At 37.3% G+C, this 15279-nt stretch overlaps 1 protein-coding gene across 5 annotated transcripts in view; it reads right to left on the bottom strand.

Moving 5' to 3' along the window:
• Nucleotides 1–2322: 2322 nt before the first annotated feature.
• Nucleotides 2323–15279, bottom strand: part of MME (membrane metalloendopeptidase) — a 90364-nt gene continuing 77407 nt past the window's right edge. For 3 of the 5 annotated variants that reach the window (XM_082654360.1, XM_082654358.1, XM_082654359.1), the window contains 3 exons: nt 14526–14621; nt 14106–14182; nt 2323–3427 (listed from right to left, as the gene is read on the bottom strand). In XM_082654360.1, coding sequence (XP_082510486.1) covers nt 3328–3427; nt 14106–14182; nt 14526–14621 — 273 coding nt within the window. In that variant the 3' untranslated portion in view covers nt 2323–3327. The remainder of the gene's footprint in view (nt 3428–14105; nt 14183–14525; nt 14622–15279) is intronic. The other 2 variants (XR_014296746.1, XM_082654361.1) reach the window with 2 other exon arrangements.

A 15279-nucleotide genomic window follows, 5' to 3' on the forward strand; every position in this document is an offset into this window, starting at 1 on the left:
CTTAACATTTTTCAAGACATAAATGCTGTGAGGATTTACATGGGGGGTGGTGGGGTGGGAAGGATGGTGGTGGGGAGGCTGGAACAGAGCCGACTAGGAATAAAAGCAATAGTATGAAAAATATTTGTTTTTATTTTTAAGACTGGAACCTGATAAAACTTCCTGATTTTCCATCTTTGGCAGGGTGGAGTCTTATTTCCAAACTAACAGTTATCGTCTACTTGGAGAACTACATCTGGGACAACAGGAATGATAAAGGCTTTTGAGGAAACTCTAACAACAGGACAGACCCAATCTCAATGAAACTTTGGTCTTTGTTCTTTGGATTATAATGTGGTTTAATTGGACTCAGACATTTACATGGGAGTTTTGAGATTATTTTATCCAATGGGTCTTAACTGGGGAATAGATTAAGACAGCACTGGATGTATTCTCCCTCTCTTACTAAGAACTACTAACAAAACCTAATTCTCTTTATTTCAGGTGGGGAAATCAGAGGCCCAAGAGAAGATATCAAATGCCCAAGGTCACTTTGTCATTAGTGGCAGAACCAGATTAGAATAAGAAAAGACTCTTCTCCCAGGATAGTGTCCTTTCCACCTTGCACTTAGAATTTACATAGACAGTGCAGCATGCAGCAGACACCTTACCAATGATGTTGCCAAGAACATTTCTATCTTCATCCCTGAGTGACATCAGCTCCCAACCCTTGGTGTCTCAGCTTATTAACTCTTTTCTTGACCCGGAGTCGGGCATGGTTAGACTTAACGTGTGAGATCGTGACAGATAGGTTTTAACTGATGGGATAACACCACGTGATTGGGAGTGTTTATGAGAGACCATAACGTCCCATACAACTCAACAACTGTGCCACGTATACTTAGTGATGGCTGCACGTGTGAGGGCAGGGGAGGTATTGGTATTCTGACTTTGGTCTAGCCCTTGGCCTCAGAAAGTCTTATATTTCTAGAGATAAAAGATCCAGGCACTGGAGAAACTTTTTTTTCCAAAAAACTTCACTCAAATTATTTCATAAGGATGGGAGCCGGATGTTTTATAGAGCTGGCAGTGGGGAGTCCAGTGCCTTTTTATAATCTGTACCAGTCACTCTTCAGTTCTGGTTCTTCAGCTGCTCTGACAGGATGGAAATTAAATAATTCAGAGATCGCTTTTCTCTTCAGCACTGGATGCTCCAACTATTAATACTACTTAGGAATGTCTTAAGTTTACTTTAAGGAAATATACACATAAGTATACTTTGAATTATCCACAATAAAGGTGGTAGTGATAAAGGAGAAAAAGATAAAGTTTTATCCATGAATAGCCTGAAACTGTATTTTCCATATTTATAATAATTTTAGGAAGGATTTGTGGAAATTAGCCCATTAAAATCTCAAGTACATAAAGATGATAATACACAAGGATGTTCATAATTGCACTACTTGTAACAGCCCCAAACTGGAAACTCCTCAAGCGGATCAACAATGGAAGGGATGAATTGTAGTATAGTCACACACAACAGAATAGTGTTCAGCAATGAGAACAAAGAATCCACAATCACATGCAACAATACAGATGAATCTCACAAACGGAAAGCTGAGTGAAAGAAGCCAGACGCAAAAGAATACATGCTGAACGATTCTCTTTACATAAAAGACAAAAACAGGCAAAACTAATGGATGATATTAGAAGTCAGGACAGTAGTTGTCCTTGGAAGAGTGAAGTGATAGTTGGGAGAAGGGGCTTCTACGGCGCTAGTAATGTTCTGTTTCTCAGAAGTCCTGGTTACAGGGACATGTTCAGTGGGAGAAAGTTCATTGAGCTGTACACTTATGTTTTTAAATTTTGGTATATATGTTATATTTTAATACCATTTTAAAAAAACATGTAAATGGACATTTTTCAAGAGGCAGGAAAACCAACACTCATATTTTGGATGTTCCTTCATTTTCATGCTTTGTTAGGAAAAATAAGTATTTTGGACTCCTTTTGTAAAATATTAATCAAGTAATGAAATGAACTAAACTTGCAAACAGGACAGGAAAACAGAACATAAAAGCCTTGAGAGCTGAGTTGCTATCAGGGACTAGACCTCCCCCTCCCAGAACTCTAGGTGAGTTAGAATTTTAGAAGCAAGTCCATTGGATGTGTAGAAGCGTCTCATTTCTATCCAGAAATGCGCTTTCCAAAGCTAGATGGCTGGCACAATAAGCTTAGTGAGTAATGGGTTCACAATTTCAATTTATTATCAAAATATTTCCATCAGATGACAAACCTGAAAAGATAAGGAGATGCAGAGCTACATAGATGCAGTTTTGCCCTTTTATCATGGCCACCTTCAGGGACAGATTTAATTTTGAAAATCCTGCTTGTAAACCGCAACTCTCATGTATCTTTAGACCACTGTCCAATGGCAATTTTTACCCCAAAGTTTGTGCTTAAAGCTTTTCATCAATATGATTTATAAGTTTAAAAAGTCTCAAATCTTCATCTGTACATCACTTTACAGATCTTGGTTCATAACTATTTATCTTGGTCTGAAGCTTCAATATTCAATGATTACCTATAATAACAATTCCTTAGTCATAAGTGTAGTTAATAATTAAATATAAAAATTATTATTTACACATTACTACAAATCTCTTAAAAAGACCAAGTTTTGAGAGAGAGAGAACAAGAAATTGCTTAGAAAATTGCAGGGAGCCTCAAGAATCTCATTATCAGTCAAAGCAGGTACAACAAAAAACAGTTTCAGACACTCATTTTTGCCCTAAGAGTGCTTAAAATACAATGCTCTCAGAATGAGTAACTGATGATTGGCAAAATTAGATTAAAACTACTTTAAGGCCCAAGGCCCCAATATGTATAAGAATTCTTTGGAAGAGTTTTGAAGGAGCATAAATTTTGCAAATAAAAGTAAAAATAAGTACATTGGCAACATGTTTTTAACTCTCACGTCACTGCTGTGCTTTTGGTGCCAACGGAATTCTTCCACCTCTTCTTTCTCCCTTTGATTAGAAATGCCGGTCTACATCAAGAGAAAACATCAAACTGGCAGATCATATGAGAAACAGCAATGAATGGCAATATTCTCTTTAGAGATTAAGCATTATTTATACAGTGAGAAGTGATTGATTTGATAGACATTAGACCTCTCCTCCCTCCACATTTTTCCAGAGTAACCTAGCTTCATTTTTATTGCTCTCACCCCCGTGAACTACCTCCACGTAATCAGTGACCTCTCTGGTCCTTTTTCTCTCAGATAGAGTTCCCCATTTCTGTGATGTGGGCAAGTCTAGGCAAGGACTGCACCGCTTCTTCTGAAGATTACCAAACCCTGCATTTCTTTTCTGGATTCATGTACGAGTTCTTGTGGCAATGAAAGGCTTCTGAAAACTCAGGAGAGTTCTGCAAAGTCCCAATAATCCTGTGAAACAAACAAAAGTCACCATCAGCATTTGATACTCATGTCCATACCATGCAGGAGCTCTACTGAATTTTTTTTATGTAGGCCAGCTGTGTAGGTTTGGAACTTTCAGTTTAAAAGGAAATTTAAAAAGAAAACAAACAAAAAAACAACTGGTAGAATGAGCCCTTTCCTTTTCATTAACAGAATGTTTAAATGGAGAGGTAGCAAACTACAGGAGTTAAAAGCAGATTTTGAAGACAGATGGCATGGTTTGAATCCTGGTTATGAGTCGTATTTATTTAGCTTCTCTGTGCCTCAGTTTCCTTTTCAGTAAAATGCATATAATAATATTACCTGCATCTTAGGCTTGGTATGGGGAGTCAATTTATAAACACGCTATATGTGTTTGTAAGAAAAGTGAATAATTCATATTTGGAATTGCAGTTATTTTAAGAAGAATTTGGTTAAAGAATAAAATTATGATTTCTTACTGTATCTTGAAAGGCCTCACACAATAACTTTCAATATAATAGACTTTAAATAGATATTTGATTTAATAGGGAAGATAACAATTATTTTCTTTTTTCCCAAAAGAACCCCACAGATATCAGAAACTGGATTCAGCCTGAAAGGGTTGGCAACATGTCAATTTCCTCTTAACTCTAACCCCAATAGGCAAAAACAACACTGTCCAGCCCATTACTGGCACCAAGCAGCATTTGAGGGGCAGACAGGTCAGTACAGTGATGCAGAGGTGATGTTTTCCCATCAACCCTGAACCAGCTCCTTCCCTTCTCTTCCCACTGGGACCATCCCATCTCAGCCACCTTGGGCTTACTGAGATCTCCCTACATGGTAGATGTGTGGACATGTATACATCCTAGCGTTTCTCTCCCCTCTGACCCCTTCTCCACCCAGCAGTCAGAGTGAGCTTTAAAATTTGAATCAAGTTCAGTCATTCTCTTACTTAAAACCCTCCAGGGGCTTGAAGGATATTCAAACTCCTCTCCACATCTCCAGCGTCCTTATGGCTCCAGCCTACCTTCCAGGCCTCCTCATGGTCTGTCTCTCCTCCGGTTCCTCATGAAGCTCAAACTACACAGATTCACTTTCCATTATGCAAACTCGCCAAGCTCTTGCCCTCTTCTGGACCTGCTGTTCCTGCCAACCACACTGCCTGCAAAAGTTACTCCCTAGTGCCTACACGGCTAACTCCTTCTCAGTCTTCATGCCGCTGCTTCAACACACCTCCTCAGAGGTCTCCTTGGAACAGTCCACGTGAGTCTCTCCCACCTGTGCTAGCCTGTCACAGCACTTATCACGATGTGCAATGATTTTTCTCTCCTTCTTTACTTCCCGACATACTCTCTACACTATAATCTCTATGAGGACAAAATACTGTGTATACCTTGTTCCCGGCTGCACCGCCAAAGACCAGCACAGTGCTTTGCTTATTGCAGGACTCCGGAAATAATGAATGAGCCTGTCACCTGGCCATGGTGATTATATGCAGAGAGTAACAGGGCATTACGAAGAAAAATACTGCTCAGTGTTTTTGGTTTATTTGCTACTGTGGACCAACCAGAGAGAGGAAGAAAGCATTTTCTTTCCCTATCTCTATTCCACATCGAATTTCTAAAAGTTCTCCTTCCTACTGTGTCACCCATCACCACATCAGCTATTTCTCAAACCCCACTATCCTTCAGGGAGGAAAACTTTTTTGGTTGTATGTTTTTGAGGACTCCTAGAGGAGTCTTAAAGATGGAAAGGAATCTCTCTGGTATGAAGGGCTGGGGGTTGAAGTTGGGGAGGGTAGAGCAGAAGAATTTACCTCTATTCGTCCACTGGCTGGAGAGGGAGAAGACTGGCCTCCCCAAGACTGAAGAGGGGCCCAGTAAAGGCAGGTTATATGAATGACAAGGACGTGCCTGTCACTGTGAGCAGGGCCCCGAGAGGACTTCTGATAGGATGGTACGTGGCTGTCGAGGAGGCTGAACGTCCAGAGGGGCAGTTCTTGCCTCCCTTGACCATGACCAATGGAAGGAAATGGAGCCACCCGACTTCAGATAGGGCGATCAGACTGCAAGGATGTCAGCACCCATCGCAGGCTGGGAAAGGAGGTTATTCCCTAATTTCTAGACTCATGAGATGCCTTTGGATTCCAGTATAACCCTAGAAAGGAGTACACTGAAAATGACTGAAATTAAATTTCTCACCTCTTGGCTTTGGGTGGGAGCCTAGAGTTTGAATTAATTTGATTAATAATAATAATAATATGTCATTTCTTACACCTGAAAGTTCGAACAAGTTCACTTGATACATGGTCAAAGTGATCATATATGTAAGAATATAAAGATTTTAGACATCAGGGATTTATATTAGTACCTTTAAGGTTCTAGGCTCACAGACTCTGAGTTACAGAGGTGCTTTGATTCATTTAATCTGATCCTCTTCCTACATTAGGAAGCCCTATACACTGGCTGAGGGACAGTATTCTGGTGGTCTGACTGTTCCTCTAGCTGGGGAGCAAGCTCCCTGATGGACAGGGTAAGCATTTGAGGGTCGTTGGCTGAAAGAGCTGCTTTTTCTTTTGTTTTTTACTTTATTAACATTTTTTCAAGGGATTGTTGTCTTAGATATCACCGTATGGAGATAAGTACTTCAGTAAAAATGTCCAAACCCAAGACGTAATTCTACATTTCTCTTAAAAATATTAAAGAAATTAAAAAAAACCCACAAACCTTAAAACAAGAAAGTCTTCACAAGACACCATTGGGATTTGGCCATGCAGCAACACCCAAACTAATGCACACTCAGCCCTCTGTCTCCATTCCAGCTCCTCTCTTTCCATCCAAAAACTTCCATTTAGATAATATGATTCTGAATAATTAGGTCAACAATGTACCAAGGCTTCACTTATTTCCCTAGGACTCTAATTAGTGTTTGGTTGTTTATAACATCAAATCTTTGGATGGATGACATAATCTATTTCAAAATGTGGATACATTATTAAAGTGAATCCCTTCACTAAGAGTGGGATCATAATTCATTTTTAAATGAATTTCATGCTATATGAAAACTATGTAGTTTTTGTGTTGTGTTTATAATAACAGAATATAATAAAAGTTTTTATTGATTATTTCCTAGAGTAAGTTACTTGAAATTTTTACTTTAATATATAAAATATATACTGCTGCTGTTTTATCATACTACTGCTATTTATTCCCATGGCAAATAATCACTTGTATTGAAAATACCTAAGATATGTGGAGCTGAACATCATGTAACCAACAATGAACTTTATATCTGACTACTCCTGCTTGAATTTAACTGTTTTTTTTCTTTTTCATTACTGAATGAGCATTTTACAATTAATGAGTTCTCTGACAATCTTTTGCTACGTCTCTTAAATAAACAACTAGGCTACAAGGTTAACCAGCTTCATTCATGAGTAAACTGTCCAATTTTTATCATTAACTGATGTTCAGGATTCTTTTAAAGTAAGGTCACGTTGGTCTACACATGTTCCTCTATAAATTCATGAAGAAATAAATGCCTGAATAGATTCCCAGGTATGGGCTAAAGATTAATAAGTGCTAATAGAAATTCTTCAAGGCCCACCAAAATCCACACCATTTATAAAATGTCAGAAACCAATGCTAATATTTAAGGTAAATGGAGGAAACATCAGTATTTCAAAGAGGGTTTAGCTTAGGCATACTAAATCATAGAATAATAAGGAACAAAATAGCCATATTACTTTAAAATGTCTAAATAAAACACTAGAAAGAATATTTTTTTAAAAGTATTAGATATTAAGCTGTGGAAAACATTTCTAGCATTATTAGTGGTGTAGGTTCTATAAAGTGTCCTTTATTCTGACTGGAAGATGATCTCAAGCAATATAGGTATCTAAATTAGCACCATACTATTTAGGTAGCAGACATTGATATCACTTTGTCTATTTGGACTTACTTTAAAAAATTATCAGTGACTTCCCTGGTGGTGCAGTGGATAAGAATCTGCCTGCCAAGGCAGGAGACATGGGTTCGAACCCTAGTCCGGGAAGATCCCACATGCGGCAGAGCAACTAAGCCTATGCGCCACAACTACTGAGCCTACACTCTAGAACCCATGAGCCACAGCTACTGAGCCCTCATGACACAACTATGGAAGACTGCATGTGTACAGCTCGTGCTCCGCAACAAGAGAAGCCAGCATGATGAGAAGCCTGCACACCGCAACGAAGAACAGCCCGCGCACCGCAACGAAGAGCAGCCCCCACTCGCCACAACTAGAGAAAGCCTGCACAACTAGAGAAAGCCTGCACATAGCAACAAAGACCCAACGCAGCCAAAAATAAAAATAAATAAATAAATTTATTTATTAAAAAAATTGATCAGACCCTTATATCTTATACAGAAATATTATATCTATACACCATGATCAAGTGGGGTTTATCCCAGGAATGCAAGGATTCTTCAATATATGCAAATCAGTCAGGGATACACCATATTAACAAACTGACGGAGAAAAACCATATGATCATCTCAATAGATGCAGAAAAATCTTTTGACGAAATTCAACACCCATTTATGATAAGAACCCTCCAGAAAGTAGGCATAGAGGGAAATTACCTCAACATAATAAAGGCCGTATATGACAAACCCACAGCCAACATCATTCTCAATGGTGAAAAGCTGAAACCATTTCCTCTAAGATCAGGAACAAGACAAGGTTGTCCACTCTCACCACTATTATTCAACATACTTTTGGAAGTTTTACCCACAGCAATCAGAGAAGAAAAAGAAATAAAAGCAATACAAATCGGTAAAGAAGAAGTTAAGCTGTCACTGCTTGCAGATGACATGATACTATACATAGAGAATCCTAAAGATGCTACCAGAAAACTCCTAGAACTAATCAATGAATTTGGTAAAGTAGCAGGATACAAAATTAATGCACAGAAATCTCTGGCATTCCTATACACTAATGATGAAAAATCTGAAAGAGAAATTAAGGAAACACTCCCATTTACCATTGCAACAAAAAGAATAAAATACCTAGGAATAAGCCTACCTAAGGAGACAAAAGACCTGTATGCAGAAAACTATAAGACCCTGATGAAGGAAACTAAAGATGATACAAACAGATGGAGAGATGTGCCATGTTCTTGGATTGGAAGAATCAACATTGTGAAAATGACTATACAATCCAAAGCAATCTACAGATTCAATGCAATCTCTATCAAACTACCAATGGCATTTTTCACAGAACTAGAACAAAAAATTTCACAACTTGTATGGAAACACAAAGGACCCCAGATAGCCAAAGCAATCTTGAGGAAGAAAAACGGAGCTGGAGGAATCAGGATCCCAGACTTCAGACTATACTACAAAGCTACAGTACTCAAGACAGTATGGTACTGGCACAAAAACAGAAAGATAGATGAAGGAAACAGGATAGAAAGCCCAGAGATAAACCCACACACCTATGGTCACCTTATTCTTGATAAAGGAGGCAAGACTATACAATGGAGAAAAGACAGTCTCTTCAATAAGTGGTGCTGGGAAAACTGGACAGCTACATGTAAAAGAATGAAATTAGAACACTCCCTAACACCATACACAAAAATAAACTCAAAATGGATTAAAGACCTAAATGTAAGGCCAGACACTATCAAACTCTTAGAGGAAAACATAGGCAGAACACTCTATGACATAAATCACAGACCCACCTCCTAGAGAAACAGAAATAAAAACAAAAATAAACAAATGGGACCTAATGAAACTTAAAAGCTTTTGCACAGCAAAGGAAACCATAAACAAAATGAAAAGACAACCTACAGAATGGGAGAAAATATTTGCAAATGAAGCAACTGACAGAGAACTAATCTCCAAAATTTACAAGCAGCTCATGCAGCTCAATATCAAAAAAACAAACAACCCAATCCAAAACTGGGTAGAAGACCTAAACAGACATTTCTCCAAAGAAGATATACAGATCGCCAACAAACCCATGAAAGAATGCTCAACATCACTAATCATTAGAGAAATGCAAATCAAAACTACAATGAGGTATCACCTCACACCAGTCAGAATGGCCATCATCAAAAAATCTAGAAACAATAAATGCTGGAGAGGGTGTGGAGAAAAGGGAACCCTCTTGCACTGTTGGTGGGAATGTACATTGATACAGCCACTATGGAGAACAGTATGGAGGTTCCTTAGTAAACTACAAATAGAACTACCATACCACCCAGCAATCCCACTACTGGTCATATGCCCTGAGAAAACCATAATTCAAAAAGAGTCATGTTGGCTGCCCTGGTGACGCAGTGGTTGAGAATCTGCCTGCCAATGCAGGGGACACGGGTTAGAGCCCTGGTCTGGGAAGATCCCACATGCCGTGGAGCAACTAGGCCCGTGAGCCACAACTACTGAGCCTGTGCCTCTGGAGCCTGTGCTCCGCAACAAGAGAGGCCGTGATAGTGAGAGGCCCGCACACTGCGATGAAGAGTGGCCCCCACTTGCCGCAACTAGAGAAAGCCCTCGCACAGAAATGAAGACCCAACACAGCCAAAATAATTAATTAATTAATTAAGACCACATATTAAAAAAAAAAAGAGTCATGTGCCACAGTGTTCATTGCAGCTCTATTTACTATAGCCAGGACATGGAAGCAACCTAAGTGTCCATCGACAGATGAATGGATAAAGAAGATGTGGCACATATATACAATGGAATATTACTCAGCCATAAAAAGAAATGAAATTGAGTTATTTGTAGTGAGGTGGATGGACCTAGAGTCTGTCCTACAGAGTGAAGTAAGTCAGAAAGAGGAAAACAAATACTGTATGTTAACACATATATATGGAATAAAAAAAAATGGTTATGAGGAACCTGGGGCCGTAAAGGAATAAAGACGCAGATGTAGAGAATGGACTTGAGGACGTGGGGAGGGGGAAGGGAAAGGGTAAGCTGGGATGAAGTGAGAGAGTAGCATGGACATATATACACTACCAAATGTAAAATAGATAGCTAGTGGGAAGCAGCCGCATAGCACAGGGAGATCAGCTCGGTGCTTTGTGACCACCTAGAGGGGTGGGATAGGGAGGGAGACACAAGAGGGAGGAGATATGGGGATATATGTATATGTACAGCTGATTCACTTGTTATAAAGCAGAAACTAACACACCATTGTAAAGCAATTATACTCCAATAAAGATGTTAAAAAAAGAAATATTATATCTGAATAACTTTAGAAACACATTTATAGATCATATAGTAAATATTATCATAACAACCGTTCCCTGAAGTGACTGTAGACAGCTAACAGAAGCTGGATTTCCAAAATGAAGTCATTTAAATTTCTAGAATATCATAAGGAAACGGCTTTGCTTTAAATACTAAAGTTTTAGAAGTTTATTTTAAAGTACAAAAAACTTTAGTTAGGAAGAATAAAATAATTATAGCTTAGACCTAACATGGTTTTATAGATTCAGCTTTATATGGTTTTATAGATTCTTTACAGTTATACTTTGCCTTTTGCTTTTGATACTGTGGTTATTTAAGCATAAGGTTACAAAATCGCCCTTTGTTTCAGAAATGTTTCTACAGAAACCACCATGCACAATTTTTCAATAGCAACTCAATGTCTATTAGTTTTTAAGGTTCTTTAAAAAAATGTGTTTTACTTTGTACAGCCAGGAAGCAGCCTGTTTCCAAAACTAAGTGTGACCTCAACCTTTTGCCAAGGAAATCCCTTTACATCCAGAGAAAATAATAATTTCCTTGACAAAAGGTTGGCATTCCATTTACCCTTTTAAAAAATCAACACATACTTCTCTTATTATGAATGAAAAATGGTCAAAGAGGCATCTTTTGGACCAGAACAAAGAAAATAAAAGTTACAAATAATTCTACATGTTTCTAATAAAATACTTTTTTCAATTTAAAATTGGGGGTATAAAACAATTACATATTTACCTACATGATCACTTAACCAGTGATCAGTTACTGACATTTTGAGCTATGCAGACATAAGAAATGAGGGGGAAAAAAAAAAGCCCTTAACTGTCAGCTAACATGGAATGTTGCAAAATCCATATACTTTATTCATAGGAACTCTTATCCTGTTCGTATCTCCCTCATGTAAAAGTAATTCAAGTACTAATTTTCAAACACATATACGTAATAGGCACTTCATATATATTAACATTAATCCTCCTAGCAGCTCTCATGATAATTTAATCCTCACTTTATATATCAAGAAATTGAGACCCAGAAGTTAAGGAATAGCTCATAAACGGCAGAGCCATTGATGGAACTCAAGGGTTTCTTACTTCAAAGCTTGCATTCATTTTTTACTATAAAGTATAATGATATGTTTTCTGAGCTAATTGGAATGGAGGAATGGCACAGTTGAATGCAGGCAATACCTTAACAAGAAAGAGAACTAGGGAAGAGACAAACAAATAGAAAAACTCTAATAAAAAAAATAAACTGAAAAGTCAAGAAAATCACCATTAATGTCTCTGTAGGGTAGGAATAAATAACTCCACATGTTATAGCTTCTGAGGCTTTCACTAACTCAATAAACAGTGAAACTATAAGTAATAGTCATAACAGAAGTCTGTGTCATCAAAAAAAGAAAACTTAGGTTTTCTTCAGGATACTGTGTTAATAAGGCAGGAAGTTAGAAAAGTTATTTTAAACAGAGAAATTTTAATCCACGGGTTAAGATAAAAATGTTAATACTCAAGAGACAAATGTTAGCTGTCAAAAATTAATGTGCCACCTCTTGTTCTCTGAGGATGCCAGATGTAGAAGGTACTATATTAATATTATTTAAATCCACCTAGGCTTTTTATGGATATATGTTTTTGTTCATGAGGATATGTAGTGCAGAGCTTTGACAAATTAGATTGTTATGGTCATTTGTGTGAGCTTATCTGTTATCCTCAGATTGTTAGATCTTAACCTCTGAAACTTTAGTAAGGAAAAAGACAACTTTAAAAAATTAAAGCTATTGAATCATTGTTGTACACCAGGAATTAACATGGTGTTGTAAGTCAATTATGCTCAAAAACAAACAAATACACTCAGAGAAAACGCTATCAGATTTGTGGTTACCAGAGGTGGGAGGTGGGGAGGAGGGGAATTGGATAAAGGTAGTCAAAAGGTACAAACTTAAGGTACAAACTTCCAGTTATAAGATAAATAAGTACCAGGGATGTAATATACATGATACATATAATTAACACTGCTGTATGTTATATATGACAGTTAAGAGAGTAAAACCTATGAGTTCTCATTACAAAGAAAAAATGTTTTTTTCATCTAATTTTGTATCTATATGAGATGATGGATGTTCAATAAAGTTATTATGGTAATCACTTCATGATGTATGCAAGTCAAACCCTTATGCTGTACCTCTTAAACTTATACAGTGCTGTATGTTAATTATCTCAATAAAACTGGAAGAAAAATTTTAAAAAGAAAAGAAAAGAAAAATTAAAACTAAAAGTTACAAAACCATAATGACAATTGATCCAGGGACTTTCGTTGCTCATTACCGAAAAAGAAGCTAATTTGTATATCCTAGCAAGACTAAATTTAGCTTGCACTATACATATAATAGGCGTACAATAATCAATTGTTGAGTGAATGAATTTTGAAAAAACTGCTAAGGCAAACACCAAATGATGATGATGATGATACTAGAACAAGCTGAGAAAATTCTTTAATTTTAAATGTGCTATTTTATTGTTTCACAACTGCATGAGTTTTTTCCCCAGGAGTGAATAGTCTGGGCAGTATGTTCATATCTATTTTAGGAAGATCTTTTAAAATTGGCCCATTAGTTTTCTTTTGTTCTCAAACTCTGTTTTCCAACAAACCTACAAATTTTTTAACTGGTTTTTCACACACTCATGCCTGAGAGGTGCTGCTGTTGATCAATGAATCAGTGATGAAGATTTTAGTGCCTGCGGAAGAGGTAGGAATTAGGAATTCAGTCCTAAAATAGATACATGGGGGTCTAGAATTTGACACTCAAATGCTGGTTGCTTGATTCTCTTTCAATCCAGTATTCTCTTAGGTTTTCTGATTTGGGATGGATTTTAGATATCTTATAACTCAACTTTCCACTCTGCACAGAATTTTTCTCCAGCATCCCTAGCAGATTGTTCTCTGACTTCTCCTTCATGGTACTCTCTCCTGGAGCTTTGGGGATAACTTTGCTCCAAAGTTATTAGAGGTTGAGACCTCTAATTACTGGAAAGTTTCTCTCTGTGTTGAATGGAAATCTTTCTTTGGAACAGCTACTCATTGGTTCTAGGCCTAAGCCTTTTGCAACCTCTTAGAAATGTCTCTCTAGCTTTAAATAGAGTCACTCTTCTGAGGTGACATCTTTGTTGGAATTCATCAAGCACTGGACCTAGGTCACATATATTCTGAGGATAACAGCAGTCACGGCTATGCTTGTGTAAACATGACATTTATCTTGAAGTGTTCTGTTACTCCTTTCTGAGACCCTCAAAAAGAAAAAAGAAAAAAGAAAAAAAAAAAAGAAGGAAAAAGAAAAGTACTGGATTTCCAAATTTTACAGAATCATCGAGTTCGAAAAAACCCTCCAAATTTGAAATAATGGAGCCAATATTGGAGCACCTCAACAGATATTCATAACCACGCACCTAAAATTGCCTGGACTGTGCACATCTGTTTTAATGGAGTTGACTGCATACTCTGGCCTATAGGTCCCACACCACACCTAGGGACAGAAATAGAAAAAAGAAAGCAGCATACTTAGGTTCCATCAAGGATTATTTGTTTGGGCAATCTGGAGGAAAAGCAAACTTCCTATCGCAAAAGTTAAATTGGAATTCTGCATTCCTCAACCAATTACTCTTCAAATAATGTTCAATAATAGGCAGCCAGGAACACAATTATCATTAATACGGTCTGACGGTCTGTTACACACAATGAAAGTTAGTCAATCAAATGCTCTGCCACAATGGATTAAAACGAGAAAACTCAGTATGCAATATCTAACGTACTATGAAATTATAACTCAAGATGATTTTCATATCTATCAATCAAGAAAGATACAATACCTGGGCAAAATTCAAGAAGAACAGTTGTTTGTGATTTAGGTCAAGTCCAGGAAGTAATTTTTCTTCACCATGCTTTTTAACATAATTTTGATAGGCCTAGGCAGTTAATGAAAGAGAAACATGATGTTTATAATTTCCAAATTTATATATAAATCTATGCAAAGATCATGTAACCAAGTAATTAAACTTTTATATCAGAATCACCATAATAATATATTTAGTTATGGCAACCTACAAGTATTTAATGGATTAGAAAGAAAACTAGTATTTACTTACAAATGCTCTGAAAAGAACAAGATTAATGACTAACAGATGATAAAAGCCTAGCATATGTCAGATGATCAGCAAATGTTAGCTGAATGAATGGATGACTTAAATAGTGATGAAAAACTTATCTAAATGTTGTTATATAGATGGGTGAGTCTAGCCAGTTGGAAGAAAAGATTGCCAATGGAGTCTGTAATTGCTATACTTGGCCTGGGTACTACTCTCAGCAAAAGAGACTCACACCAGACTTCATATGAGTGAGTCCTGACAAAAGTCAAGGGAGTCTCTTAACAGCCCTTAGAGGCCTAGCACCCTATGATTCTAAGAATAAGGATGTGCAATTATTACGGCCCCCTGAAGACAGGGCAAAATAGATTGAACCTCAGTCACATTAAGAAAAAGGAATTTAGATTACATGAACATCAGGAAATTTTCTTAATTCTTAAGGATCTATAGACACTATTGAAAAATGTAGTTTTCCTCTACT

The sequence above is a fragment of the Grampus griseus genome (genome assembly GCF_964374135.1).
Source record: "Grampus griseus genome assembly, chromosome: 5".
NCBI lineage: Eukaryota > Metazoa > Chordata > Mammalia > Artiodactyla > Delphinidae > Grampus > Grampus griseus.